General features: G+C 44.2%; 1 protein-coding gene across 1 annotated transcript in view; it reads left to right on the forward strand.

Moving 5' to 3' along the window:
• The window catches only part of VWDE (von Willebrand factor D and EGF domains), a 402,281-nt gene that overhangs the window by 67,135 nt on the left and 309,448 nt on the right, over positions 1-25,698 (forward strand). The window contains exon 2 of the mRNA XM_078662843.1: positions 6,289-6,473. Within this exon, the coding sequence (XP_078518969.1) occupies positions 6,289-6,473 (185 nt within the window). The remainder of the gene's footprint in view (positions 1-6,288; positions 6,474-25,698) is intronic.

Raw genomic sequence — 25,698 nt, forward strand, 5'->3', positions numbered from 1 at the left:
TTAGAAGCAAATCTGAAGATAAATTTGTGTTTCTAGTCATCTTCATGCCTACACAGGATTGCTCGTTTGCCCATCTCCCGTCTCCTGAGAAGGTAATACCTAAGTAGCAAAAATGTTGAACAGACTCTAGTTCGTCCCCATCTAAAAAGAATGACTTGCTTTTCTTTGGTTTCTTACCACAGGTCATAGTCATAGTCTTGCCTTTGTTAATTTTAAGCTTTCTGCCCTTAATAAAAATGTCAAATTTCTCAATTAGCTTTTGGAGCCCCTTCGCGGTCCTGGAAATCAGGACCGCGTCGTCCGCATATAAGAGGACGGGTATTTGTTTCCCATTAATAATGGGGGCATCAACAAAAGATTCTTGTAGGGATTGGTGAACCTGATTTATAAAAAGGGAGAACAACAAGGGAGCTAGCACGCACCCTTGTCGGATCCCTCTACCGATTTTAAAAAAGGGGGTGCATTCTCCGTCTGATCCGAATCTGACTTTGCTTGAAAGGCTGCTATACATTCTGGCCAATAGGTGAATAATCTCCGGGGGAGCGCCCATGGCGAGTAGTGTTGGCCAGAGCAGTGCGTGTTCCACTAGATCGAATGCGGAACTTAGATCGGCAAAGCACATAAACAAGTTCCCCTCCTTGGCTCTTGTGTACTTGCCGATAATAAGTTCAAGGTTCACGCACTGCTCCATGGTTCCTATACCTCTTCGGAACCCATACTGAATAGGTGAAAGGACATTTTTATCTTCAACCCAGGATTCTAGTCTTACCAGAAGCACGCGACTCAGTATCTTAAGCGACGAGTCTAAGAGAGAGATTGGGCGATAGTTTCGTGCTTCAGCACTTGAACCCTTTTTGAAGAGTGGCACCAAGATGGATTGACCCCATGAGGTTGGTAACTCATCCTCAATAGCAGCATTAAAGTAGCGTGTTAAAATAGGGGCCCATAAGGCGATCTCGGATTTGAAGAAGTCCACAGGGACCCCGCCTGGGCCCGGGGCTTTCCCCCCCTTACTCTTCTCAATTGCCTCAATCACCTCATTTAAAGACACCGAAAACAATAATTTCTCCCATTTAAAACAGGTTGGCATATCAGTTAGGACATTAGGATTTAAAACCGGAATAAAATCATGAGTAAAATCTGAGTTAAAAATCTCAGTAAAATGTACAATCCAGGCCTGACAACTGACGTGTGAGGTTAGTTCAGGGATAGTGTCGTTCTTCAAGAACGGACTGTTTACAGTGTCCCAAAAAAGTTTATGATCTTTGGTTTCTGCAGCCTGATCTAATTTTGCCCAGGCCTCGTCCTGTAATTCTTTCTTCCGGGTGGATAGTGCAATTTTATAGTTGTGGCGCTCTTCCCTAATCTTGCAAGGGTCTCTTGGTGTGGCATCAAGCTAAATTTTTAACCTTTTTAATGACTGAGCGCAATTGTCATCAAACCACGCCGTCTTGACTTTTCTTGCTTTCCGGTTATTGCGTGTCAGTGATTTCTCAATAGTCTTTGTTATGGTTAAAAATTTAGATAGCAGGGTTTGTGGGCGTGGTGTCGGGGATAGGCAGTAGTTCACCTCTCCGCTGCAGATAGTGATTACATTGGTAACAAATTTAACGGGATCAACTTTTGTCCACTTCACCCTTGTCCCGTTCGGTCTTCCTACAGCGATGACCTGGATTGGTTGACCATATGTATTCCTTTTGGTCCCCCAACCCAGCAGTTCGACAGATACACTGTTGTGATCACTGACCGTTTGTTCAATCACCCAAACATTGATATAAGTTACAGAACAAGATACCATGATATGATCAATAAAAGATTGGCTATTCCTTCCATGGAATGTCGGACATCTGGCGTTGTTTGCATTCTTATTGCATTCAAGGAGTTCCAGGTCGTATTTAGCCAATAAGTTATTCAGAGCGCTGCCAAAGTTGTTATGAGGGAAGTGATTGTAAACACATGTTGTTTCCCTTCCCGAGTACTCCTCTCTGTGGCCGCATGCCCCCTTGAGTGCATAAGTACATGGTTTGATGTTAAAATCTCCTGCCCACAATATGGCAGCTGGTTTAGGTGTACTTAGTAACATTGTATCGATGGCCTGCTCAATATCAGAAATAAACGTTCCCTGTTTATGCCCCGCAATATTGTTGTAAAAATTCACTATTATTAAGTCTCTATATCCGCTGTGGGCCAAACGCAGAACGGAAGCATGTTCTCCTAAAACTACCTGATCAGTAACACGGAACTCGGTCAATGCAGTAGAAATCAGAGTCACTAGCCCACCTTTGGCTCGACCAGCCTGGGAAGCCACGGCCAACACATTGAAAGAAGTATATCCCTCAACGTGTGCTTCAGCCCTAACCCAGGTTTCTTGCAGGCAGATTATGTCATAACCCTGTTTAATAAAGTCGGCCCATATGGGGGTGTTTACTTTAGAAGCTAACCCAGCTATATTCCACGTAATAGCCCTCAAGGACTCATCCAAGGCTACTTTGGATGGATCAGTAACAATTGTGGCTGATGGTATTATTGGGTTTCCCAGGTGGTTTTCAACAATACATGTGATGTTTTCTATCGCGGTTGAATCATTTGGGTTTACTACAGGGATGACTGTTGGAGGTTCCCAAGCTGTATTACCGGCCATTAACCTAGGGGCCTCAATTGCCGGAGGTTCTTCAGCCGGGGTATTCTCGAGTCAATCATTTTCGTCTAAACAATTAAATATCTGGAATCTATTTGATGTTGGAACTGCAAATTGACCATAAATATTCGTTCCGGACCCAGTGGCATTGTGGTTGTTAAAGTAGTTGGGGTTTAGCATACTATATAGATTCATAGGATGTTGTGGAACATACTGATTATTGGCGTCATGGGAGGTCGTGGGGTACCCAACTGATTGCGCTGGAGCCTGCTGTACTGGAGGATAAGGCGTGTTAATTGCTCTGGGATGTTTAAAATTCTGCACCGGAATCTTGAAGCCCACCAGATTTCTATAAAAATAGTCCAGTGGGAACAGGGTGTTATTGTAATCGTTATCTGAGGGAGTGGGCGCGTTCAAGATGGAGTCTCTTGCCCAATCGGTGGTTTTGTAGTTTATGATTATACAATCCCCGCTAATTTCCTTTTTGCTGGGGCCCACCCACCCTACCCTTTGAGTTGAAATGATCTGGCCTGCCCCACTTAGGGGGAATCCGCAATTGTGAACAAGGCAGTGTAAAATTTTGTTTTTAAGTGTTTCACTATTTTCAAACTGGGAGGGTTTAAGTTTTGGGACGTTGGCAAGAATAGCCACATATGGCCTACTTTCTGGTGGGAGATTGATCACAGCAGGAATAATGTTATTATAATAACTACGTGCTGGAGGATTCCCGCTTACTGAAGAGTGACCCGTGTGCATCTCTCCTCTTACCCTAGAGGAAGAGGATGTTGAAGGCCCGTTGGAGGTATTGGCTGTAGTATTAGTATGAGAATTAGCAGGCTTTCCAGGAGCTGCCATAGGGATCACATTTCTGGCGAGTGGAACCTGAGATTTAGATGTATTATTGACAGTCGTATTAGCCTTTTTCGCAGTCGGTACATTCAAGATGGTTTGGGTAACTTGTGGGCCCAGGTGTCCGAGGATGTCTAATTTGGCTAAACCCAATTTCTCCAGGTTTTCCACCTTATTACATATTTGCTCGAGCTTGTCATTGAGGGGAGCAATAAGGAGCTTCATAGCATCCATGATGTGACCCATTATAGAATCGCCGTTGACTGTGGTTCCCAAATTTGATTCTGGTGGTTTACTTCCATTTGTCTGTTCTGATAATGCTGGTGGTAGGGTTGCCTTCTTTCTTCTACCCTTTTGTTTGGCACAGCCCCTAGCAATGGCAGGTGGTTTTCTATTATGCATGCGTCTGGGTCTACGATGGACAGTGCCATGATTGGTCGTACTATCGAAACTGCTGTTATTAGCGAGGTCAATTGTGTGAATGGGGTCTTCATTATCGGCGGGAATCAAGATTGCACTAGGCGCCTTGCCAGGCCCCGGTTCCTCAGATGATGTTACATCAATCTGTAGATTAGGAGTTAGGGACAGCCGGCTATCCCTATCTTGAAATACTGCTGGAAGTGTAAGAGGATCTTCCGTCGGGGGTGGCGCAGCCCCGGGGAGACCTGTGTAAGATTGCATCAAGATGGAATCATTTGATAATGCTGTCACATTTATGTTATGAACATTACTGTCGCCAGGTTGTGCTATCTGCTGAATTAAGCAAGTACTGGGTGGTAGGGACAATCGTCTCTCAGTATTTTCAATGGCGTTCGCAACCACCACGATTGTCTGTTGGAGCATGCGATCAATTGCAGTTAATGTTGGCAACGGTGTTTTAGTTTGAGTGGTGTTCCTTGTAACGGAACGTGTATTAATGGGCGTTTTTTTTGCCGTGCTCCTGGCGATGGATTTGGACTCCATAGGGGCCATTTGTAGTATGCTTTAAACAACCGATATATAATGCCTTGATGATCAGTGCTAAATTGAGCAGGGGGTAGTGCCCAGCCCAGGCTCCTCAGGCCTCTGAGGGCCACAGAGGGCCCGCCCTTTGCCCGGGCTTAGCCCCGGACACGGCCCCGCGCGCGGACCCGCGACGCGGGAAGGCGAGCCCCTTAAACAGCGCCTCCGGGCGCCAAGCCTCGACGCGACTTCCGCTCGTGTCGCGGAGGCTTCTGGGAGTTGTAGGCTCAACTCCCCCGCTCTGCGGCAGACCTGGTGTTGGAGGGCTGCGGCGGGGGGAGGAGACAGCAGGCGCGACGGTGGAGGCTCTGGACCCTTTTCAGGCGAGGCTGGTGGCAAATCTGGGTCCCAGGATGCGGACAGGCGAGCAGGAAGGCAGACAGGCGAGCAGGAAGGCAGACAGGCGAGCAGGTAGGCGGACAGGCGAGCAGGTAGGCTCGCGCGCTGAAACACAGTTATGCGCCAACACCCGCTTCCCCGCAAGGCCAGCCCCTTAAACAGCGCCTCCGGGCGCCAAGCCTCGACGCGACTTCCGCTCGTGTCGCGGAGGCTTCTGGGAGTTGTAGGCTCAACTCCCCCGCTCTGCGGCAGACCCGGTGTTGGAGGGCTGTGGCGGGGGGAGGAGACAGCAGGCGCGACGGTGGAGGCTCTGGACCCCTTTCAGGCGAGGCTGGTGGCAAATCTGGGTCCCAGGATGCGGACAGGCGAGCAGGAAGGCAGACAGGCGAGCAGGTAGGCGGACAGGCGAGCAGGTAGGCTCGCGCGCTGAAACAGTTATGCGCCAACCAATTTGGTCTACTTAAGCAATTGATCGCTCGTAAAGTGGTGTACTTGAGATTGAATCTGCCATGCTAGGACATGTGCTCTGGCATGAAATTGAGACCTCACGACAGAACATGCACATAAAACATTATCTACATTTGTCTCTAGCCGAACTGCAGGCAGAAGAGCTATGGAATACCCCTGTCACCTATGGTTCTTTCAAAAAACTGCCTTCCCGGAACATCCGTTCTTTGTCAGTGCTGGAGGACAAGCAGGAATTGACAAAACGTGCCCACATTTGGACATTAATTAACAGCTATCGGGTCCTCTCCAGTCAACTTTATCTCGAAATTCCTCTAGGAAAGTTATAAAGTATACATTTTTGTTATACTACCTGTGAGTACTTCCAACTTTGGACCTATTGCCCAAGTGGTGCAATCCCAATGACTTGCAGCATTGTACACTCTTCGGTTACTCCAAGGAATCCATATCGCACATTCTGTGTGCCTGTCCCGTATTGGCATCAGTGAGACGAGCTTGGTTAAAACAATTGTTCAATCAGGTGGGGATCCACACATGCAAGCACGCAGTAGTGCCTTCAATTCAAGGCACTATCATTTGCTTGAGTGCTCGCTTTGTGAATTTCATGAATTTTGCAGAAAAAACTCTAGTGAAGTCTGTAGCAAATTAAAAATGTTATGGTGTACAGTGTATTTTAAATTGCATGCTTATGAAAAATAACAATTTGGTGTTTTATGCAATGTTTTTTATTTACTAGCATAAATACAATTTGAATTCTCCTGATCTGGCTTTTCAGGATTTTTTTTGCCTATTGATATCCTTGCATAATTCTTCATGTTTGAAATTTACACGAGATTTACAGTCGCCATAATATTAAAAGCTAAACGATTGAACTGTTATCCAGAACAAATAAATAGACATTAAGGGGTACAACAATCTACCACTGTGTATCTATGGCTCAGTGACAAAATAAATGTAAGTGTCCAAAAGTAATCATTATTTTCTTCTACCCACAGCGCCAGAGTGCTATCCCAGCGGGCATCAGATTCTTCAGAACTCATACAGAAGCATTGGTTTTGATTCCTCAAGAATCCAGCAGTCATCCATTCAAGATCTGATATGTGACCATTCACTGACACCTGGGTGGTACCGCTTTGTCATCTTTGATAAACCAGCAGAGATGCCAACCAAGTGCGTGGAGGTATTGGTGCACATCATCTTGCATATGCAAAATACCAAAAGTGTTTCTCCTAATTTTAGAATTTTGCCCTCTTGTTTTCCAATTCATTAAGCCCAAAGAAGGAGAAGTATAAATGTGCTCACATAGGATTACTCCTACTTTGAAGGGAAATTTGTCTTTCGCATGATCCACAATAAATCCCTCATTTACTAGACTATGATTGTCTTAGCAAGGCATAGGTATGTATTTGAATAACTTGTGGTTCAATATGTATAATATCCACTACATATTTAAAAGTAATGTAAAAGTTAATTTCTGCTTGCAAGTAAATTTCTTTGTTTGTCCAAAGATAATATTTTATTCTATGAAGGATCCACTTATTATGACGATAACCTCCTCCTTCATCTGACAATTTAGGGCCTCATTACAATGTTGGTCAGAGAGCAATCCGACTGAATCCTTGTTGGAATCTGTTCTGACCGACTCACGTTTGGGGAGTCCGACCGACCGATTACGATGTTTCCGAACACCGTTCAAAAAGTCTTCCATTTATTTCAATGGTAGCCTTTTTTCCAACCGACAACACAGGCTCCCATTGAAAAAAGGGCTGGTTGTGGAAAACCTTGCACCCTGTCACAAGCAGCATGATTTTAATGGGGGGGTCCCTTGGGCACCCCCACGTGCCCTGACCAGAGACCTCCGGGTGAAGGGAGGCCTGCTAAAGGCCCCCAAAATAATTTTCTGACAGCTGTTCCATGTCAGACAGAATGATTAAAAAATGCTGTCCAAATCCGACATCATAATACGGCGGTTAGAAACATGGTCCATAGAGCTGTACAATTCGGCTTTGATTGACTCGGAGTCTCTAAATGCCAGTCGGAACAGATTCAGACTGACCGAACAGTTACCTTTCCATCGTAATCGGTCAGTCAGAAATGTTTCGGAGTCGGTTGGAAACAGTTTCTGACACAGTTTAGGAGAATCTAACTGCCGTTCGGAGCCTTTCCAACCAACATCGTAATAAGGCCCTTCGTACCTTTTGAATAAATTCAAGGATGTTCCGGAACCTCTAGCATTAAATTGGCAAGAATTTCCAGGTTGAGAAATGATCAACGAGAATTATGTAAAATCCACAAATATGTGGTCACTTATTTTTGTAGGTAGAATATTTTGGGATTGGCTGCAAATCAATACAAGTTCAAAAGTGCCATTTGCAAGGGCACAATGAAGCCTATTTTAAGTTTTGTAATCCAAATTGGATTGCTGTCCTTCGAAATGGATTTTAGGTAGGAGTGTAACTGCACTCTGGGGCTCCAATAGCTTTGTGAATCTGACCTTTAGAGATCTGGAATAATAGCCAAAGGTATTGTCCACAAAGTTAGAAATGTACAAAATGCAATCTTCAGGCATCTATGTGCTAAAATGTTGCAGTTGTTGGGGATGGCCAACGTTATTGATTATCTTTTTTTTTTTTTTATTCAAATCATTTTTATTGAAGAGAAAAGGGGGAAACAAAAAGAGTACAATAAGGCTTCAAGTGCATAGATTGAAACAGATGCAGTGCTCAACGACAATACACAAAGCTGACAGGAAATCAAATCACGCTTGTCTGACATTGCCTGTAAACAGGGCTACATGAGGATAATTATAGAAACAAAATAATGGAACAAGTGTAATTACATGACATTCCAAAAAATGTAGTTACATGACAAGTCAAGCTATCAATATCAGGTATGGGACTCTTGTTGTGACCAGGTCTATCGCTGGAGTATACAGTATGAGGCATTGCATCACAGAGGTTCAAAATGAAAGGAAGACATATCAAGTGATTTCCAGAGTCTCTTGTTGGAAGGTCGCCAGGTGGCAGATTGCAGCGCCGGATTGTCTGCTCCTCTCAGGAAGGAAAGCCAATCCTGCCAGATTTTAAAGTTAACTTCCGCTGCGTTTTTCTATTTACACAAAATCACCTTACACGCCAATGTCCGCATCAAATCTAGGAGTTGGCGATCATGTGTGTTCAGTAATTGTGGATCAAGAGCTCCCAATATAACATAGACGAATTCCCTCACAGGGTTTATATTGAAAACATGGTGTATGCAGTCAAAGATCTTCCCCAGTAGGTCTGTAGGAAGGGGCAGTGAAAGAGCATATGGGCGAGATCGCCGATCCCTGACCGACAATTCCAACAAGTGGGGGTTTCTCTCAAGTTGCACTTAAAAAGTCTATCTGGAGTCCAGAACATCCTATTAAACAGCATGTATTTAGTCTGAGAAAGGATTGGGGACAACTTGCTGGATAAAGCGGTTCTATGGATCATATCCCAGTCAAACCCCACCCAAGTAGAGTTGGGTTCCGATTCCCATTTGATTTCAACCTGTTTGTGGGATTTCCTGGGCGGCGGGAGTAGGAGCTTATACACTTTTGAAACAAAGTGACCAGCGTATATATGAGAAGGCAAATGGGACACAAGCCAAGGTGTGTGGGGGGTAAGGCCGCGGTGTGATATGATGGCTTTCAATTTCAAGAACCCGTAAAAGTCCATAGGCGTCAGGTCATATGTCGCCTGTAAAGTCGAGAAGGGAAGGAGCTGAGTCCCTTCATAGAGTTCCGACACCATGTTGATGCCTTTCTTGCACCAGGATTCCCAATAGAGAGTTTTGCCATCGGTTTTAAGGCAGGGGTTTCTCCATAGGGCCACACACGCAGATTTTTTGATTGTCAAATTAGTTGTGTGTGTTTGGTCGAGCCTTAAGAGAGCCCGTCTAGTATTCAGCATAATATATTTGGAGTGAGGCAAGTGGGACAGATCCATGGTAAGTAGGGACGGTAAAAGATTCATTTATTTGGTACATTCAATACGCATTGATTTTCAATGATGTTAATGTTTACTTCAAATAATGCTTCTTAAAATGTGTACTGTCTCTACAAAATATGAACAGAGTCTCAGAGACCTGGGAAAATTCTCAGGGGAATTCTACTTACATTTATACTATCACTGTAAGATTACTTGTCCTATGTTTCAGTGCATGATAGTATTAATTATTATTTCTTTATAAAATGAGGGACGTAGTATGTTCCGACCACCAGTGCTCCACAAGTGTCATTTGGCTGAATGCCTTCTTTTGTAGTTTAGCTTAACCTTTCCAAGTATATGTACATTAAAGGTCCCTCTTTGCAAGGGTGAGCAGGACATTTACACCATCATATTTTTCATAAAACCGCTCAACAAGTTTTAGCAAACTGAGTCGTGCTCAGATTAAGCTCCATTGTGCTGTCAAAGTGTAAAATCAGTGGAGAATAAGGTGTGAAAAGGATGTACACTTTTTTTCAGGTTCTGTACATTATGCTATTAGGACAAATTGTGCTCTCTCAAAAAATCACACAAAAACAGGGTGGTAGATGAAAAACCATGTGCAAATCGTTTTGAACTTAATGCATTGTATAAACGCAACAGCAATAATCGGTCAGAACAAAATGACCGATTTCCACATGACAGTGGTCATTGAACTGGGGACATGGTTGTTCCCAGGATTAGCACTGTATTTAGAAGTCAGCTGCATGTCTATTAACCGTAACAATATAGAATTAGAAAGGAAGAGTAGATAGGAGTAGCAAAGGATAAGTGTCCTGGTGCTGATGTTGAAAATAACAGCTAATAAGGTTCCCAACTTGTGAGCATCTCAAGTCGTGTGCTGAACTTTGCATCTTTGTGTGGGTGAGATGTGCATTTTTCTAGCTTTGCAAGTGATTTTTTTTGTTGATTTATTGAGACAGGGAGGTGCACAGGGAAGGCGCACTACATCTTTAGCATCCAACGACCTAAATAGAGTACATTTTCCGATCAAAAGTATCCAATATAAAGAAAAGCTCCTCTAAATATTGGAGGAAATCGAGAACAAGTAGATTTAGTGGCTTATTAAATAGGGTTGCGAATAGAATCCCTGATCAAGAACTGCAGACTGTGAAACAAATTATAACCAAAGCACTGGCGCATGCGCACCTCGCATGTGGGATAGGTAGACATTTTTATACTGCTTTGTTCTGCCGCTGCCATCACTGATTCTAGAAAACCAGAGCTCCTTCATTTTAAAGCAGTGCCTGCACTGTAATCGCACGTGCACTTCATGCTGTGCCCAAATTCCAATCATACTCTAGTTTCCCTGTCTGCAATAATTGACTGCAGAGTTCAAAGCAGGCCAGGTCACTAATGAAATGGCATGGAAACCCAGGCTTCCCTGTACTAGAATGCATTAAACGTAGATCTTGTTTGCAAGATATCAAGATTACACATTGTGTTTTCTTTCTAATTCCTTTGCAAACCTTGCATTACAATGCGACGGATTAGGGTCTATTTTCAAATCGTACTCGCATTACATATTAATTTCGTTATATCATACATGCTTTCCCTATCTAAAGCAATTTTTGTTGCTATTTAAAAGAAAATAACATTTTTCTGTGTAAGAAACGTTTCATGCAAAATGATTTAAACAGAATGAGCCTCGTTGTACAATTTAATTTGGGTAATGTGCCAAAGGCAAAAGTGTTTGAGGCACAGATATTGCTTGTTCCACAAATTACTCACATATTGACAGGGACTCAAGTAGGATTTAACATAAGGCTGAGTTCTGCAAATTCCCCATGTGCTTGAACTACCAAATTGCAAATCGTTGCCCCACATGTTTCTCCTCAGCACATGATTAATCCTGGGGTACTGCAGGCATAAAATCTGAAATAATGTTCTCCCGTCCCATCATCTGACTGACGTCCATATTCTCCTCATCTTCAACATCGCTTCACCTTAAACTCCAAATGAATATCCACTTCCCTCAGTATGCCAAACTTTAAAACCATTGTTCTATTTTTCTTTACACTTAAATTTGCAAAAAACATGAATGTGGGGTATATTAGCTTCCTACAAACTAAACCCTTTGTGTACAAAAATAATTCATGATTTACAACAATCTGTGGGAAAACGTTGATGAAATCTCAAATTATAGTCCAACATCAATCTTTGTGTTTTTCATGTCAATCCTACATTGCATGAAGGAAGAAGCCTGGCGTTTGTGTTTTTTAAACATCAAGTTTTTCAGGGACACCACAAACTCGCCAGAAGAATGTCTTGGCTCTCTGAATACATTAGTATTTCCCAGTAACCAGGGAGACCATAGTAAAAAGCATTTAACAGCAAGGCGGACATTTTAAAAACCTAGATGGATCTTTAGTGGGATCCACTGAAGGTCCCTCAGAATGGTGTCACAATCCGACTGCTTATTTGGAAAACAGCTTTTATGTATTAAAATGGATTGTTGGTGAGGACAGCCAGCAGAGAATTCCTGCTTTTTTTTGCAGTTCTATGTAGCATGAACCTGGCCCAAGTGCATTCATGCACTTCACAGGAGAACGAGATAACTTACATGAGAACCAGTCAATGTCTTTTTTTTTTAAAGTGATTTGCCTAGAATTACAGGATGTTGAGCTGAAGCCAGGACCCGAGCCTGGTTCACTAGTTCCAAAGTCAGCAGCTCTAGCCGCTAGGGCACATCTCCAAACCGGACATAGTAAGGGATTCTCTTAAAGTCTGATGGTCGAGCCAATCTCCTTAGTGTTCCCCACTGCTATTTCATGTAAAGTGCTCATGCCAACTCAGTGGAACCACTTTTATTGGAAATGATTTCTGGGCCACCAGGATATCTAGTTGGGTTGTCATTTTTCTTTTCAGACACATAGTCCGCCCCCCTCCCCCCAAGAGGACATTGTGTCTGGGGAAAAAATAAGTTTTTGCAAGCAACATGAATCCTGATGCTTGTGAAGGAAATATTAATTATGTTCCAGTCCTTGGCCTATTTGCTCAATAATGGGCCCAGGCAGGAAGAATACAAGATCAGAAGGGTTGCCCTAAATAAATTAACATGAAACACTCAACGACAATCTGAGTTAATGCAGGAAAATATTATATTCAAATAATCTAGGCATCCCCAGTAAGACAAATGTAGGGGCTGCCAATTGATAAAATGAAAATCAGTTGTGTTGTTAATATGCTGTAAAGTAAAATGATAGTATCTTTGCATGAATGGGAAAACCAGACACTTAAGTATTTAATTTTAGCTTTGAACTGAATTCGAACATATTTTTAAACACATCTTTAAAACAATATGTTCATATAATATTTCATTTACAAAATAAAGAAACATTATTAAGTTATTAATACCAAACTCATGGTTATTACACAGAGTGGAACAGTGTCTGCTTAGGCAGAATATTTATTACTATTTGTTGATGTGAAATCTCCTAATAATAGGATTATTATAAATTTTATTTAAAAAAAGGTTAAAAAGCAATATTTTAGAGCAGCACTGAAATGAGCTCGTTTACCTTCTTAAATTGCAAAATAAGGAGATTAAAGGTTAGTATCAAAGATAGAAGCTTTTAGTAAGTATATAATAGAGACTAAAGATTTTAAAACGTAGGAACAATTCCACGCTATTCTAAAGCATTCAACGTGAAATTTCAATCAACATAGTCAAATGCTTTTTCAGCATCTTAAGTAAGCAAAAGATGGTTCTAATGTAGACAGTTGCTTTACTAATGAAATCTAAAAAAATTCCCACATTCTCAAAGGCCAGATTACCATTTACAAATCCTCCGGACTAGGTTGTATTTTGTAGGTACTCAAGTGTAAAGTTAACCGTTTTACAAATATTATATAATCTTTTTGCTGTTTTTGAATGAGAGACATAATTGTTTGTAAGAATGAGCCATGAGCAGAATTTATGTGGCAAAAGTGCTGATTGATCTCCAACAGTTTGAGTATCGTAATTTTAGAAACATGGGTATAGACGTCCGAGAGAAACTGTGAAACCCCCATGCTTTTCCAAAGAGCATGAGCTAGAGATACTTCTTTCCAGGTTAAATTTGCCAAAACAGAAAAATAGAAGAGCTCGCATTGTTCTCTAGAAATACTAGATAAACACTCATCAATTTTGTCTAATGAAGAAACATTGTCACCCTGGCCTGCTATAATGTTACTATCTTCTTCCACAATGGATTCAACAAAAGATCAATCTTTTTTATAATTAAGATAATTTACAAAAGTGCACCAATTTTAGTAGTTTGCCCCAAAGTAATTACTGTTGCTTTGTATATAATATCCCTAGCCATTTTTCAATTGTTAATTTATTAAAATCCATGTTTTACTTAGTTAACTGAAACAAAGAATAATGTGACAGAGGAAAAGCAATCATATTCAAAGTTTTTAACATACTACAAAATATTATAGGGCTTTTTTTCCAAAGTTGTATTGTTTTTCTCTTTTTAAAAAAAATGATGATTCAGTCCATTGCAGTTGCTTTATATGTTTCTCAATTATTATAAATAAAAGTATTTACCTGATGAATAAGACCAAATATCTTATCTGCATTGTATTGGGACCATATTTGGATTTAGATTTCCTACACAGAAAGGCATCACAAGTTAAGATGTGAACACCATCAGCAATTAAATTATCAGAATCACAATAATAGCATTCCAAAAAATCATTTCAATGGCAATGAGATCTCAAATCTTCAACATGGACTAGGGAACCCATTTTTCCTTGGGTCCAAGAAGCACCATCTGCATTTGGAATCAGACTCTTGAAAAAAACTTCTACATAAGGAGACTTATGAATATGAATGATAACTCAAATTGTCTTCCCTAATACAGGTGAATTCAAATTGACTAATCCACAATTAACTTTTGTTCTATGAGGTCAGATGAAAGAGTTTCCAGAAGTAAAGTTATACTAGGTTTAAATGTTGGAAAGGACTCTTTTCTGTTAACTGCGCCATGGTAGCCCTTAAATGTCTAATATGTTACTTGAAACATCTATTCAAATAATCATAGAACTTATGAAAGCGATTAACTGCTCTACCATATTAAAGCAAACACAAAAACTGATAAACTAACATCATAAGAATATAAGGAAGAAGTGGAAACAAACAAGAATTGAAAAAATAAGAACCAGACAAAAAGGGACACAATTTCCCTAAAAAAAGACCCCAAACAATGGCAAAAATAGAAGCATTACCAGTTAGGATGGTAAACACCACATGAATAAGAATCCGCTCAATTTCTACTGCATCAGATGAAAGCCACCAGGAAAGTGTATTGATTAATACCACATACAGCTCACAAAGAGAAACTCCTAGGCTGTTGGTGTGACGAATGGAATCACATTTGGGCTCTATCTATTGCACATCCATTGAAGGACATTTCGGGATGTGAACCTTAAATACTGTTTATGTAGGCTATGGATGTAATGCGGGTGATCAACTTAGTGGTTTGTTGTGGTATTTTCTATGTTATTTAAGTAACATCCTTTCACCGATTGATCTGTGTGATTACAGTAGGGCAGTGAGTTGTTTCAGTATGTCTTGTGCTCCTTTAATCTTATGAAAAGATTCACAGGCCAATAGCAGTGTGTAGTGTAATGAACCTTTTCTTGCACCCAATAGCTAGGTAATCCTGGTGCCCGTTCACTATGACCTCCGCTTCACCTCCGGCCAGAAGAGCTTCACATTTACCCGAATAGGTACATGATCTAGTCACTCGTGACTGGCTTGAAATTATTGGGCTCTAGGTGTTGGTTGGCTGCTTATGAAAACTATACTTCAGGTGAAGGCTCATTCCTCTTGAGAGTACTGAGTGTCACTGCACTTACCTTGTATTTTCAATACACATTTGCGAGTTGTCTTGCTTTTTGTTGGAACAATCTTCTTGGACAGAATTCGGATATGAAATGGAAGTGAAGGGGTGTGGTTATCTGTACACATCTGACAATCAAATAAAAATGGTATAGTAAGAAAATAGAAAATACAGCAAACCATCAAAATAAGAAAGATCCAACAAAAAAAAATACTTGACTATAGTTTGCATTTTAGTTTTTCAATGTGGGCCTCACATTTAAGGACCTAATTCCAAGTAGGCCGGCTATTATCACGTTTGATAAACATTGGACTCTGAGATCTTTGGAATTAATTAAATGCAGTAATTAATTGTCACCTCTTATTACTTTTTGGCAAATAACATGCAGCTTTTGGTGCTTACAGCACCAAAATCTGCATGGAGCAGTAAATACTTGACCTTCCCCCTTGTTAAATTCCTGCAGGTTTGACCTGCTGAAATTTAATGAAGTTGCTTATGTTTCTCAATTATTATAACTAAATCTATTTACCTGCTTATTTAGACCAAATACCTTATCTGAATTGTATTGGGACCATATTTGGATTTCGATTTCCAACACAGAAATGCATCAAAAGTTAAGCTGCGATCACCATCAGCAATTAAATAATCAGAACAAAAATACATAATATTTCTATCAATATCAATCTTTATCACACCTGGTAATTACTGAGTGTACTAAACATCGCACCATTTGTAATTATGATTCTTGCTCAATCAAGTGTCTGATCAGGGATCCCAATTTATCAGGTCACTTGTAATGAGACACCTAGAATTTGTTCCAACTCATGCTCTGGCAACTTCTTTTGAGAAGACCATATTATCTCTGGACCATATAGTCTTTTATTCTTAAAGAGTGGAACAACTTCATAAAGTCTGTTCATTAGAAAAATAAAACTATTATGATGCCTCTAGGCTTACAATATTTCCTTAAACAATTCAGATAATTCTAGAGTTTGAGATAACAACTTTGAAGGAGCAAAACTAAGGGCCTCATTAATGGTTTGGCAGAGTGGCAGGAATGCAGAAAGCTGGTGGTCCTCTCTCCCAAAACTTGGGGTTCCTTCCACCCCATTTATATGTGGGAACTCCAAGGGGATACCATCAACTGAGCCTCTGCTGGCACCATCAACAGTAACACTAGTCCATCCACCACAGATCTGCTGTGGTGGCTTTCATTCATGTTTGCTGCTGGTATCAGCCATGCAAAGTCTGGTTGGGACATCGCACGTAAAATACAAATGGAAAATGGCCACTGTGCAAAGGGAGAAACCTCCCTGTGCATAGAGGTTTATTATTATTATTATTAGTAGTATTTTTTTCTTTTAAACAAACTCTAAGATTGGAAGGGTGCTTTTTCTGTGAAAAATGTTTGTCTATTAGGTGCTTTAAACCTGATGCTTTCTCTGCAAATCATCAATGATGGAAAGGGATCTTCCAATGCAGTGGCTCCCTTCACAGCACCGAGATCCCCACAAAGCAAGCAATCATCTTCATATAGAGCAGACGATCTTCTAGCACAGTGGCACACCAGCTCCCAGAGTCTAGATGGCACTGTGTTCTCCAATTGGAATACCCTGAGCCCTTATGTGTACAGTTTAAATCCTCTAAATCCTCTGTGTGACATTTTAGGTCCCTTATCTTCTACTCCACTAAATTTTTGGGATGGCATACTCCAAGTTATTGCCTCTTTGTTTCTTCTGAGATAGACTCTTTTCTGCTACTGACCATAAATCATTTAATTTTTGCAATGTTTTATATATTTCTTTCTCCATAAAGACAAAGTGATCTATTTTCATTCAATTATAAATCCCAGGAATAACAGAAGATAACTTTAGAGGAGATAATTAATTTGTTTTAACTCTTTTATTTTTATTTGTTATAGTCAGATGTTTTATGGCTTCATTCGAAATTGTAGATGGTAGTGTAGGCTTAGGAATATGTGAGGTAGCAATGTCTTGTTTAGGGGCATCAGATTCTATGTTGAAACAAAAACTTTAAGGACAGTAGAGAGGATGTGAGATTTATTGGAAAATATGATTGCCTAATTTAAGGAAGCAGGGGGAAGGAGTTGCCTCCCCACATTGCTACATAGCATCTTACTCACTCCCACTGCACGGGACTTGCCGCCACTGACTGTGGCCTCTAAGGGGACTCCAAGTCCCATACCCACCCATGCCAGGAGGCTCCAACATCGAGGAAAGGGGGGCAGGAGTCACCTTTCTACAGTAATATATAGCGCCCCACTCAATCTCCTGTACAAGATGAACATAGGCAAAGCCTGGGCCAAGGGCGGGCCATTTTGCACCAGCCAGAGCCCAGAGGAGGTTGGGCTGGGCCACCCCTCTAACATCAGCTTCAAGGCTACCTTTCTTTTCAAAAGTAGGTGACCATATGCGTTTACTGGACACATACATTTATTTCTAAAAGTGCAGCTTCATTGGATTGTAACACAATGGGGAAGAGAAAAAAAAACTAGGAATTTGGCAGGAAAAAGGAATAAAAAGCTCTAAACATTTTGCCACAGATCCCGCTGGTAAACCTAAAGCTGATATAACACTTGAGGTTATGGTTCTGGGGGCAACAAAGTGAGATACTAGAAGCAAGGTCAAGTGGTTGCTAAGGCTGCACTTTTGTTTGTTAAAAAGTCAAAACGAAAACTGCCAAGTCATATTGAGAAACCTGCATGCTCTGAGGGTTCCTTCTTTAGCTTAGGTTGTCTTCTGGTGGACAAACAACTTGGGTTGCTCATCAGTGCCTGCAGACATAGGGCCGCTTGAAACTACCTCTCCCAACATGCAGGATTTTTTCTTTACTGGCAAGGCTGGCCGAAAAACATATATTTACAATATTTATAAAGTGGGATCAAAGGGGGTGGTGAAACACTTAAATGGAAGCATTTTATGTTTATGGGGAAATTATAATGTCCATAATTCCCTGATTTTCGTGGGGGACTTTGACACTACTTTTGAGTCCTTAGACGCCTTGGGGGAGTCCCGGAGTGAGGTTGAGGATGAAGAATGGGACATTCTTGCCTTGGAGATGTGCTCTGTGAAGCGACACATCGATGCTGCTCATCAATTGCTTTCACTCACCTTGCCTTATGGCTAACAGACCTATAATGGCCTTACCAGATCAGACTAGCAAGCTCACTACACTAACATCTGGCCAGGTGATACTTGTAGGATTGACTATGGTCTTGACTCTCTAGCCCGATGGAGGGCTGTGGTAAATATGAAGGTGTTCGCAATGGTCGATAGCAGCAATAATGACATCCACTGCACATTGGCAAACTTTAAAACTCATGCAAAGGATGCCTCGCTGTCCATTAGCAGGAATATCAGGCTGCAAACATTGGGTGCACATTGAAATGGACTAAAATATTGACCCAGGCTAAGATTGTGGAAGAGATAAACAAGACCTTTGCCACCCTGATAGAGGACAGTGTCCAACTCTGTTACTTGACATTTGATATCCTTGTCATATACAGGGATCTTTGCACTATCGGGGTAGAGTGTGTCCAGGACAATTATTGGAGGTCCCAATCAACTACCATACCAAATAATACATGATTTAATGAAGATTGTGGGGCTGCCAAAAAAGAGCTGCTCTCTGCTACAAAAGGCATAAGCTGTGACCTTATAAGATTTAAAAGGACCCAATGTAAAGTAGTGCAGCAGTAGGCTCGTAGGGCATGGCATGGTTAACTTAGGGACCTTATCTCAGATGCAGTCAAAACAAAAGACACCAAAACATTCTGAAAGCTAGTGGCCAGTGGGGGCCAGTTTCAAAGTCAGCTTGAATTGCCATATAAAGCCCCATGTATGGTGGAAGCACTTTTCAGATCTTTATGACACAGTAGGCAAGGCTGACCCCACCACTATTGTTTCTTTAACGCCAAGCAATCAATCAATCAATCAATCATAATATTTGTATAGCGCACTACTCACGCGGAAGGGTCTCAAGGCGCTTGGGGCAAGGGGTCCGCTACTGCTCGAACAGCCAGGTCTTGAGTTGTCTCCTGAAGGCGAGGTGATCCTGGGTCAGCCGAAGGTGGATGGGGAGGGAGTTCCATGTCTTGGCCGCCAGGTAGGAGAAGGATCTGCCTCCGGCGGTGGCTCTTCGGATGCGTGGTACGGCGGCGAGGGCGAGGCTGGCAGACCGTAGCTGGAGTGTGGGCGTGTAGAAGGTCAGGCGGTCGTTGAGGTACTTGGGGCCCAGGTCGTGGAGAGACTTGTGTGCGTGGGTGAGGAGCCTGAACGTGATCCACTTGTTGACAGGGAGCCAGTGCAGGTCCTTCAGGTGGCCGGAGATGTGGCTGCATCGGGGGATGTCCAGGATGAGTCGGGCGGAGGCGTTCTGGATGCATTGGAGTCTTTTCTGTAGCTTGGCTGTGGTTCCGGCGTAGAGGGTGTTTCCGTAGTCCAGTCGGCTGGTAACAAGGGCCTGGGTGACCGTCTTCCTGGTTTCGGTCGGGATCCATTGGAAGATCTTGCGAAGCATGCGAAGGGTGTGAAAGCATGATGAGGAGACGGCGTTGACTTGTCTGGTCATCGAGAGGGAGGAGTCAAGGATGAAGCCCAGGTTGCGTGCGTGGTCTGTTGGCTTGGGAGCAGTGCCCAGGGCTGGGGGCCACCAGGAGTCGTCCTAGGCGGAGGGTGATGGTCCCAGGACGAGGACTTCCGTCTTGTCTGAGTTCAGTTTCAGGCGGCTGTTCTTCATCCACTCGGCGACGTCTTTCATTCCTTCGTGTAGGCTAGTTCTGGTGGTGTCGGGGTCTCTGGTGAGGGAGAGGATCAGCTGGGTGTCGTCGGCGTAGGAGATGATGTTGAGGTTGTGTTGGCGTGCGATGGCAGCAAGAGGTCTCATGTAGACGTTGAAGAGGGTGGGGCTGAGTGAAGATCCTTGCGGGACGCCGCAGATGACTTCGGTGGCCTCGGATCGAAACGGGGGGAGGCGGACTCTCTGTGTTCTTCCGGCGAGGAACGAGATGATCCACTCCAGTGCTTTATCTTGGATGCCGGTGTTGCTGAGGCGTTGGACTAGGGTGCGGTGGCAGACAGTGTCGAACGCTGCAGAGAGGTCCAGGAGGATGAGTGCCGCTGTTTCCCCATTGTCGAGCAGGGCTCGGATGTAGTCGGTGGCTGCGATGAGGGCGGTCTCGGTGCTGTGGTTGGCTCTGAAACCGGACTGCGAGGGGTCGAGGGATCCGTTCATCTCGAGGAAGGCGGCAAGCTGTCTGTTGACGATCTTCTCGATGACTTTGGCAGAAAAGGGAGGAGCGAGATGGGGCGGAAGTTCTTGAGGTCGGTGGGGTCCGCTGTTGGTTTCTTCAGTAGGGCGCTGAGCTCGGCATGCTTCCAGCTCTCCGGGAAGGTGGCGGTGTTGAAGGAGGTGTTGATGACGTCCCGGAGTTGGGGTGCGATGGTGGAGTCGGCCTTGTTGAAGACGTGGTGGGGGCAGGGGTCGGTTGGAGATCCGGAGTGGATGGTGTTCATCGTGCGGGCTGTGTCTTCGGTGGTCACCGTGGTACAGGTGCGAAGGGTGGCGGTGGGGTGCGTTGGTTCGACGGTAGGGTGCGTGGATGGTGCGCCGAAACTGTTGTGGATGTCGGCAATCTTGCGGTAGAAGAACGAGGCGAGGGAGTCGCAGAGATCTTGTGAAGGAGTGATGTCGTTGTTGCCGGTGCTGGGGTTGGAGAACTCCTTGACGATGCTGAAGAGTTCCTTGCTGTCGTGGGAGTTGTTGTCCAGTCGCTCCTTCAGTGATTTCTTCTTGGTGGTGCGGATGAGCTGGTGGTGCTTGCGGGTGGCGTGTTTGAGGGCGGTCATGTTGTTCGTGGTCTGGTCGAGGCGCCAGGCTTTCTCGAGGGTGTGGCAGGTCTTCTTGGAGTCCTTGAGTTTGTCGGTAAACCAGGGGACCTTCTTGCTTCTGGGTCTGCTGGGAGGGTTCTTTAGTGGTGCGAGGTCGTCGGCGCAGGCGGTCAGCCACTGCGTGAAGTTGCGGGCTGCTTCGTTGGGGTCCGTTGTGCTGGCAGGTGGGTGCTGGCTGAGGGAGGTGGTGAGCTGGTCGGCGGTGATCTTGCTCCAGCTCCTGTGAGGAACCTGTTGCGGGTGGTGGTGGGTTGTGGTTTTTCTGAAGCTGAAGTGGACGCAGCTGTGGTCGGTCCAGTGGAGTCCGGTGGAGTGGATGAAGGTGATGTGCTTGCTGGATGAGAAGACGGGATCAAGCGTGTGGCCGGCGTAGTGGGTGGGGGTGTTGACCAGTTGCTTGAGTGCGAGGTTGGCGAGGTTGTCCAGCAGGGCGACGGTGTTGCGATCCTTGTTGTTCTCCAGGTGGAAGTTGAGGTCCCCTAGGAGGATGTAGTCGGCGGAGGGGAGTTCGTGTGGGCTGATGAAGTCCGTGATGTCTTCGCTGAATTGTGTGCGTGGTCCCGCGGGTCTGTAGATGAGGGTGCCTCTGAGGGTCATCTTTGGGTCGGTGTGAATCTGGAAGTGGAGGTGCTCGGCGGCGGCGAAGGTGTCGTCGGCGTCAGTCGTGATGCGGATGGTGTTCTTGTGGACGATGGCGATGCCTCCTCCGATCTGGTTGACGCGGTCCCTCTTGATGATCTTGTATCCATCCGGGATGGCGATGGCGATGTCAGGGGCTGAGGAGGCGTTCATCCATGTTTCAGTGAGGAAGGCGATGTCTGGTGAAGTTATGTCGAGGAGGTTCCATAGTTCCATGGCGTGTCTGTGGACGGAGCGGGTGTTGAGCAGGATGCACTTGAGGTCGCTGCTGGAGTTTGGCTTGGCGGGCGCGGTGCAGGTTTCGGAGGCAGGTGAACTTGCAGGTTGTGCAGGTGAAGGGTCCGTGAATGCGTTTCGGGGCGGCCCGGCAGCAGGTGGGGTTCCGGCCGGCATTGAGTGCGATGAGGGCCGCGGCGTCGTAGGTCTGTCGGGTCGTCTTGCATCGACGGGGACCAGGGGTCCTGGCACTGGGCGCGGTCCAGGCACGGACGGGCGCAGACGGGCTTGCCTTTGGCGCACAATCGGCGCTCCCGCTGTGCGTGACCGCTGCGCGTACGCGCGGTGGCCATTTATGGCCAAGTGGGAGGGAGGAGCAGCTGGGAGGCGGGAGCGGGGAGGACACAAAACAAAAGGGGGCGTGGCCGCGTGAACGGCGGCGGGGAGCGGGGCGGGCAAGGCACAGGGGGACAACAGTAAGGCTAATACAAAAGGCAATAACAATGCACACAGGCACAGGGGGACAACAGCACAGATTATGCAAGAGGCAATAAGAAAAAAACAGAACCACAATATACTACAAAAATACGGCGGAGGTTCTGGGGCGGGGAACAGCGAGGCAGGCAGCTAGGGCGGCAATAGCGCAATGAGGCTGCGAGCAGCAGCGAGGGGCGAAGGGCACACACACAGCTGGTGGCCGTGCGGCGCGGGGGTGTCCTGAGAACAGGTCTTAGCCCTGAATCTCTTCTGACTACAGACGTTGAGGCCAACACGAGTTCAATCAGGAGCATTGTCCTAGGCAAAGCTACTGGTCCACATGGGATTCCTGGGGATCCTTAATGCTGACATCAACAACTAGGCCGTATTGTTTAACAGGGTTGCAAATGCAGTAATGTAATAGAGAGTGCTGAGATACCTACATCTTGGAAAGCAGCATAGATCGTACCCATCCACAACAAGCATTTGCAATGCAATCGGTCTTGCCTTTGGGAACTTTTAAGTATTTAGCTATGCAGCACATTAGCCTGGGTGCTGAAACATGGAGGGAAAGTAAGCACTAAACTGCGTGACATGACAGGTATGGGAACCCATGGAGAGAAATATTGCCTTTCAGCTGGAAATGGTATAGTCCAAAGCTCTGTTTTTAATATAAAATCAGGGCCTTCAGTGGTCATATCACTGAAAGTACAAGATTTGAAAAAATATTGTGTATGGGTACTCGTGGAAGACAATTTCTATTGACTGCAATCTAGAGAATATTAAAGTGATTCTGGTGTTTTACTGACCTCTGCTGGTTGTTTTCTATCAAGACGGTTAAATAGAGGAAGTTGAACAGAAAAAAAGCCCATAAGCGAAAACAGACACGTCCTAAGGCTGATCTCCAGAGCCCACAAAGTACATACACATATGTATATACTAGTATATACTAAAGTATATACAAGAGGTCTTGAATGCTCGACCTAAAAAGAATTGCGATAACGAATATCACACTAAAGGTTGTCTTCATATTTCGAGTATGAATGAAGCCAAACCACTGCCACAGCTACTAGTAATATCCCCTAGCTATAGAAGTCCAAATTGCTTTAGAGTTGCTGCACACAGCACTCACTTTGATTTCATAAAGCTAGAAATGCAAAATCAACAAGCAAAGTCAATGAATCTGGACTAAATATATTCACACATACTGCATTAGCACACTGGAGGGAATCAACCAGGACAGACAGACAAAGCTATAGTTGGAAAGTAGTTCAATACAAACATGAGTAGAGACAGATAAATACACTCAAATAACCTGTAGACTTGGTTGAGATATGAATATTCTGCAGTGTTGGGACAAGGTGTGATTGGGTGTCAGTCTATGGTCAAAGAAAACCAATAATTAAACGTGGAAAATGCAAAGCTCACTTTGTATACTGTTAGCAACAGATAGTTTGGCAGGTGCACTTTCCAAACCCAGACATAAAAGAATGAATTGTGATTATGCACAAAGCCCATTCTGCCACTATACAAAGTACATGTATACACTAAAGCATAACTGCACTTCTGTCTACAACATTCAAGTACCTAAACCTTATTGGAGAAGCTGTACCTGGTACTACCACTGGGCATCAGACAAAGTGAATTTGAGTAAACCTGTATTAAGGCCTATTGTGTAAGACAGCAGTAAAATATGTACAGTACAACCCAAAAAACATTACAACGTGTATTCTTCAAGTAAAAATACTTTTTAAAAAGCATTTTTTAATACTTACAGCTCTGATCCTTATTGCAAAAGGTATTACATTATTATAGTTTGTATGCGCTAACCAAGGCTTCTTCTAGAATTATTTAACTGTGTGCGCATTCAACTTGCTAGCCTGATCTTGCAACCTATAACTGTTGATGAACCCGGTTAACAAAAAAAATATCAATTCATACATGCCCCTTTCTACACTGTAACCCCTACCAGAAAGAGTTGAATAGCAGTGTCACCAGTAACTTCCTGAAGGACAGCGAGACTTGGGGGCTGATTACAGTGGCAGGCGGACTAGGTCCGCCCGCCATCGTAGTAGTGTTTGGGACTGCCCCCAGACATGCTGCGGTCCCACCACTGTGATTAGGATGTTCCTGCCATACTGGCGGGCGCATCCATGGCTTTTAAAATTGCAGGCGGCGCTGGTGGCTGCAGCACTTTACACAATGTTAAAATTGCTTGGTTTGCATTTCCTGCACTATGTGTCAGGCACCGCGCGGTGCCTGCCACTTGGTGCATGGAAATGCAAGGGGGTACCATGTGTACCCCCCAGTGCAGCTACACCCCCCACAAACAAGGGGGGCCCGCAACCAGTCCTCAAACCCATTCCCATCGGCGCCATGGAAAGGCCTTTCTAAACCCACATCCTAATTTGGTAGACGGTGCCTGCTAGGCCCCGCCACCATTTCAGGGGCCCGGTACCGTCTGCCAGGCAAACGTTGCGATTGCCTTTGGCGGTGAAGCGGCGGACAGACTTTGCATCTGCCGTGGTACCCACAGCCATCCTAATTTGGCAGTGGGGTAATATGCTTGGTGATGGCGGAAGCCCCACCACACTACAATCATAAAATGTCTCCACTTCCTGAGTATTGCTTCAGGATTGGAAATGCTGGTCAGCATTGCAAAGGTTAAACGCTAGCCCTGGCACCACAATAAAGAAAAGAGAAGTTTCCAGGCACTTGTCAATGGTGCCTGAGAAAGGAGCACCCACCTAACCTAGCTCATCCAATGCAAAATCATCAATGGATATCTGAGGAGCCAAGCTTCCAAGCCAATGTAGTATAGGGATGGGACCACTTCATAACGGCCACTTCAGTATTTTCCAGGTACACAGGTTTAAATAACGCATGTTCTGTTATCACAAGCATAGGGGTAGTTCACGAATAAGATGGGACAAGCAAACAGAAAGTTTGGGATTTTAGTTTCATTGTTCTGGGGATGTGGCTCACTCAGCCTAGTTACCGGATCCTTTCACTGCACAATTTATGCAGAAGTAGACACCGATACCTTTCAAGTAAAATGTATGTAATCTAAAAGCTGGAACCTTTTTGAAAGAGGTGCTATGGTTTTCAGTTTTAATGCATGTTGCTGACCCTTTGGGTAGAGTTGGAGAATCTTCCGCTAGTTCTAAGGCCCATGACTCCCCGTACGTAGTACCACAAGGATCCATCCTAAGCCTGTTATTCTTTATTATCTATGTTAGCCCCCTGGCCACAATTGCTGAAGAAGTTGGGCTAACCATATTTTCATATGCAGATGACACCCGGCTTATCTTCTCCCTGTCCAC

This window comes from Lissotriton helveticus, chromosome 10 (assembly GCF_964261635.1).
Source record: "Lissotriton helveticus chromosome 10, aLisHel1.1, whole genome shotgun sequence".
In the NCBI taxonomy this organism is placed as follows: domain Eukaryota; kingdom Metazoa; phylum Chordata; class Amphibia; order Caudata; family Salamandridae; genus Lissotriton; species Lissotriton helveticus.